Here is a 4848-nt window from a genome sequence, read left to right as displayed (position 1 = left end):
AGCCGGGTGAGTGAGGCTGGGGTGGCCCGCGGGAGGGGGTAGGGGTGTCTCACCGGCGCGGGGGGAGCGCGGTGCTCGGCCTGGCGGCGGGGGCGGCTGGAGGCTGAGGGCATCGTCTCAGGAGCGCGGGGCCGTGGGCGAAGGAGCCAGGCGTGCCTCGGGGTAGCTGTGGGCAGAGGAGCTGGGGTTGTGCCGGAGAGCCTCCCGGTGCACTCTAGTCCGTGCGTGAGAGGGTGGGGAGAGGAATTACTCCCGCTTTCCTGTACCGTTTGTTCTCTTTTATTCTTCGTGTCGAGGACTCTCTGTCCAGGCTGTTCGCCCGCTGCGGGTGTGTCCAGTCTGTGGACATCTGTGAGAAGCCAGGAGAGAAAAAAGAAAAACTCACGTCCAAGGGGGGGGTGTGGTTGAAATACTGATGCTTCAGTGGTCAGAAAAGATCGCAAGCACTGAATGTTACTGTTTGGAATATGAGATATGGGAAACCATTTGGGGGCATTGGGCAACATGATTACTTACTTAGTTAAGTTTACATTATATTCTTTTGCTATCCCACTGTAACTTGTGGATTGATTTTCTTTTTCTTGTACTGCAGCTCGTTGCTGTGTCACCAATTTCCCTGGTGTATCTGACTGGCCTGGGTGTCTTTTTCTCTTAGGGATTTCAAGTAGCATACGTGGTGTTCAGGAAACCAGCTGGTGTCCAGGCAGCCAAGGCCCTGTCACGGGAAGGTCCCTTGCTGATATCAACAGAGAGTCACCCTGTGAAAACCGGCATTAGCAGTAAGACAGCCCTAGCTATCTTCCTGCTAGCTAGTGCCGGGGAAAAACTATACCCCTTCCTCGTTGAATCCTACCCTGCATGTCCCGGATTAATTCTCACCATTTTGTACTGAGCTGGGAGACATCCAGTGTTTCATTGTCCTGCTTTTGTTATTCACAAGGTAGCAATCTTCTTGTACTGGACATCGTAGTCTGGTCCAGTGACCCTGTGGGAGAATGGGGTCACTTGGTACAATGGAAGGGCAGTTTTTCCCAACATCTTTTCAGTATCACATAGATTCAGAGAAACTGGCTGTGTCTTGCCCGCAAAATGGAATTCAGACTCAATAACAGGCACCAGGTGTCTGTCAAGATGATAGCACTTGACAGGAACGCAGCCCCGAATGTTGCACCTCTTGAGCTTAAGGCTAGCCCACTCCTGCTTGGGAAAGTTGCAAGCTCTTCCCATCGCTTACTGGCTGTGGCCTGGGCCACAAGCTGGTTGAGCTGTGGCAGTGGGGAGGCTGAAGAGGAATGGGAAGTGTGTCCTTCCCCACAGCAGTTCTCTCGAGAGCTGCCCAAAGGCATCACACTAGGGCTTGCTTCTAGCAGAGGCTACTGCTGACTTCTGCTCTCTGTCTCAGAGTGGATCGCCAGCTATGCGGCCTCAGTCGTGGATCAGGAGGAGCTGAAGGCTGAGGTGGACGCCTACATGCAAGACTATGACAAAAAGATAGCAGAGGTGAGGCCAGGCTGGAGAGGGAACCCAGCTAAGCAGTTTGGGGAGAGAGAAGATATCTTGGTGCCCCGGCCTCAGTGGAAAGGGCAGAGGGAAACACACTGGTTGGCAGGGTTGTTTTACTCCCAGTTGCTGGTGGGCAGTCGGGTCCTGGTTGGTCTACAGCACTTGACCCTTCCACCCAGGGCTTACAACAGGTATCCACAAATAAATTGGGTCCTGGCTGGCATGCAGTGTTGTGACTGAGAGGTGAATGCCTGCCCCCTTGGTCCCATCCTTCCTTCAAGTCTTGTGCAGAAGCAGGAGCTGTAACTCTGCATGTGTGTAAGGGGGACACGGGGGGGGAGCCGTGAATCAGGGTGGCTGGCAGCCTGTTTGCACTGAGCTGCCTCACCCTCCTGTCTTTACAGGAAGAAGCCAAAGCAGCCAAGGAGGAGGGCGTTCCAGATGAGGATGGCTGGGTGAAGGTAACGCGGAAGGGCAGGAAGCCTGGCCTGCCCCGGACAGAGGCTGCCAACCTGCGGGTGCTGGAGAGGGAGAAGCGGAAAAGGGCCCGCAAAGAGCTGCTCAACTTCTATGCTTGGCAGCATCGCGAGACCAAGAGAGAGCGTGAGTGTCTGAGTCTCCTCCTACCCCTGCCTGTGTCTCTTGTATCTCACACTGTGGCCCAAAGAGCGTCCTTCTTCCTTCAGTGGAGGCTATGTCCAGCTGCAGGTGAACAGTTGGCTAGGTGATTGCGTGAATGGCCTTGCCAGCTCTTGGGGGCCCCTTGCCACCACCTCTCCTAGCGAGGGCTGCTGGAATATTTTGTGGGAGAGTGCACAGGTCGTGACTTTCCAATAGATGTTTCTTCAGTCTGCACAAAGGCAGCAATTGAAAAGGAAAACCAGCCTGTTTCCTCCCCAAGAGGGAGCTGCAGCACTGCCGGAGATGAACGGCGAGAGCCCCAGCTTGGCACTCAGCCCAGGCGCAAAAGGACCTGCTCTGGGAAGTGTGTGTTTGCAAGTTTCAGGACTGAGCCCCTCCTGGTGTGTGGAAGTGAAGCTCTGCAGGAGAAAGATCTGCTGCTCCCGTGTGACCTGTCTTCTTTCTGCCTCTTTCAGACATCGCCCAGTTGAGGAAGAAATTTGAGGAGGACAAGCAGAGAATCGCACTGATGCGAGCCCAGCGCAAATTTCGACCATACTAAGTCGTGCCGAGCTATTTCCTCAGATGCTTGTGCTGGAGAGGGCAGGAGAGATGCCTATGGACTCACATGTGCCAAAGGATTTCAAGGAATTGAGGCAGCTTTGGGTTGTCCTTGCCCTTGGATCTGAAGTGGGAGATCCCAGCAACCGCCACTGGAGGGGGTGTTTCCTTCTGTCGCACCGGTATCCTCCTGCTCTCCCTGCCATCGTTGGGCCCTGTGGCACCACTTCCCAAGGCGCTCAGGTCAAGGTCCTGTGACAACCTGTATCTCCCTGCCACGCAAGGCCCTCCTAAAGTTTGGTGAGAGCTGGGATTGACCTAGTACAGCCTCTGCAGGGAATGGCTGAAGAACTGTAAATAAACTGCTGCTATGTTCTCAGAACATTGAAATGCCTCTCTCTCTCCACTGTGGTCTGCTGTGGGGGACAGCTTCTTGTGTGCTGGGGTGGCAATTAAAGTCATGGCTTGTTTGCCTGTGCTCCTTTGCACATATTATCTGGGGGTGAGTAAGAAGAGGAGAGAAGTGACCTCAGGAAAAGCCCAACTGGGAAGTTCCCAGACCTGTTGTCACAAGCAAAGATCAGTGGTGTGTTACAGAACCCTACCCCTTCCCTTGGTGTTTCCCTCCCAGGCAGTTCCCTTTCAGCCAGGTGTTGAGGTGCCCAGTCTTCCAGCTGTGTGAGGACCTCTACAGCCATGTCTAGCCTGGGAACTGCTGCTGTTCAGCACCATCACTAGAACAAGATGAGATGGCAGCCTGGCTTTGGAGGGAGAAGCCAGACTCTCCAAGGCCTGTTTCCACTTAACCTGTCAGCAGCCCACAGGAGGCAGGTAAGGATGGCAACAGGCACATCCAGCAGCGGGGCAATGCCTTTGTACTGCCCACATAACATTTGTGCAGCCTCGGACTTAATGATTGTTCACCCCAGTGCACTCTGTGATCGGAAAGGGGCTGTAACCCACCCACCCCTAGGCTTCTGCACATTTATTTTGCTGCCTGCAGCCTCAATATGGGCGTGACCATGAATGTAAGGTGGAAACGCTGGTAAATTCCACAGAGCTGGGTTAAAATGGATTTACCTTCCCCTAGAAAACCCACTGCAAATGCAGCTTCCATTGCATGGGGAGACTGCCAGGCCTGCTTGCTTCAGTTGGCTTTTTGCATCAATTTAACTAGGAGGCAGATGGATCCTTAATATGCCCTATCTATAGCAGAATGCATGTAAAAATCACTGCCTCCTAAGACTGGTGTTGTAGCTGCTTGGGTGAGCATCCCAAAAGAAACGAGTTTTACTCCTGTACAGTCAAGAAGACAAGAGTTAATATTGGGAGATTAATCTTTATTTAGGACAGAAATCATCTTTTGCCAACTTTTCCATTATTAGTAGTTCTCCCAGCTGCTCCAGCTAGAGCATTAGTGACTCATTCCCTAGGAGTTCATTAGAATAGCCTTCTGTGCCCAGGTGAGCTTTTAAGCTGACTTTTAAACAAGCAGCAGCTCAGAGTAGAACAGAGACACTGAGGCCCTCTGAGCTCAGGCACCCATGGAAGTAAGCAAAGAAGCAGAACACTTTCCTGGTTTTTCAGTAGGTGTAACCCTGGGAGGAGACTGGTTGCACCATCCCCAGGGAGGAGGTGAGATGAGCCACCTATCTCTTGCAATGCTACAGCTGGTGTTGCCGCTGCTCCCACAGTGGTTGCCTTTGCCTGTATTCCTGCTCCATTTCGTGGCATAAGTTAGGAGCAAGCGAGGGGAAGGCCACTCTGGGCATCTATCCCTGTACTCACAGAGCTGGAAGTGAAGGAAGGATTCCTTCTCCCTCTGACAACCAAGATATTTTCCTCAGCTCTCCTCCAGGGAACCCCCAGCAGACCTGCTTCCACCTTGCAGTGAGCTAAGCTTAGGGAAGGGTATTGTGAAACTGATGTTGGATGTGAGGTAGGAATGGTGACAATTCCTCCAGAGCCTGCTTTTTAGCTCCCTGTTCTCCTGGACTGCTGCAGCAGTGAGTGCTTCTTAGAGCCTGGCTCTGGTGTTCTGCGCTGTCAGGAAGTTGCTGATAATCCCAGACACCACCTTGGGCTCGTTCAGATGCACAAAATGACTCCCAGGCACCTCTACTAGCTGGATGTGCTGGAGGGAGAAGACACAAAAAGATGGAC

At 52.9% G+C, this 4848-nt stretch overlaps 2 protein-coding genes across 2 annotated transcripts in view; one reads left to right on the top strand and one right to left on the bottom strand.

The window, feature by feature from the left end:
* Nucleotides 1-3150, top strand: part of RRP7A (ribosomal RNA processing 7 homolog A (S. cerevisiae)) — a 4066-nt gene extending 916 nt beyond the window's left edge. Inside the window, 5 exon segments of the mRNA XM_009322808.1 lie at nt 297-452; nt 656-779; nt 1403-1500; nt 1908-2106; nt 2601-3150. Coding sequence (XP_009321083.1) covers nt 297-452; nt 656-779; nt 1403-1500; nt 1908-2106; nt 2601-2686 — 663 coding nt within the window. The 3' untranslated portion in view covers nt 2687-3150.
* An 854-nt stretch (nt 3151-4004) lies between these two features.
* Nucleotides 4005-4848, bottom strand: part of SERHL2 (serine hydrolase-like 2) — a 7853-nt gene continuing 7009 nt past the window's right edge. The window contains exon 11 of the mRNA XM_009322089.1: nt 4005-4819. Coding sequence (XP_009320364.1) covers nt 4703-4819 — 117 coding nt within the window. The 3' untranslated portion in view covers nt 4005-4702. The remainder of the gene's footprint in view (nt 4820-4848) is intronic.

The sequence above is a fragment of the Pygoscelis adeliae genome, unplaced genomic scaffold, assembly GCF_000699105.1.
Source record: "Pygoscelis adeliae isolate BGI_AS28 unplaced genomic scaffold, ASM69910v1 Scaffold60, whole genome shotgun sequence".
In the NCBI taxonomy this organism is placed as follows: domain Eukaryota; kingdom Metazoa; phylum Chordata; class Aves; order Sphenisciformes; family Spheniscidae; genus Pygoscelis; species Pygoscelis adeliae.
Note: the sequence above shows the minus strand (reverse complement) of the source record. Positions and strands in the feature narration are given on the sequence as shown.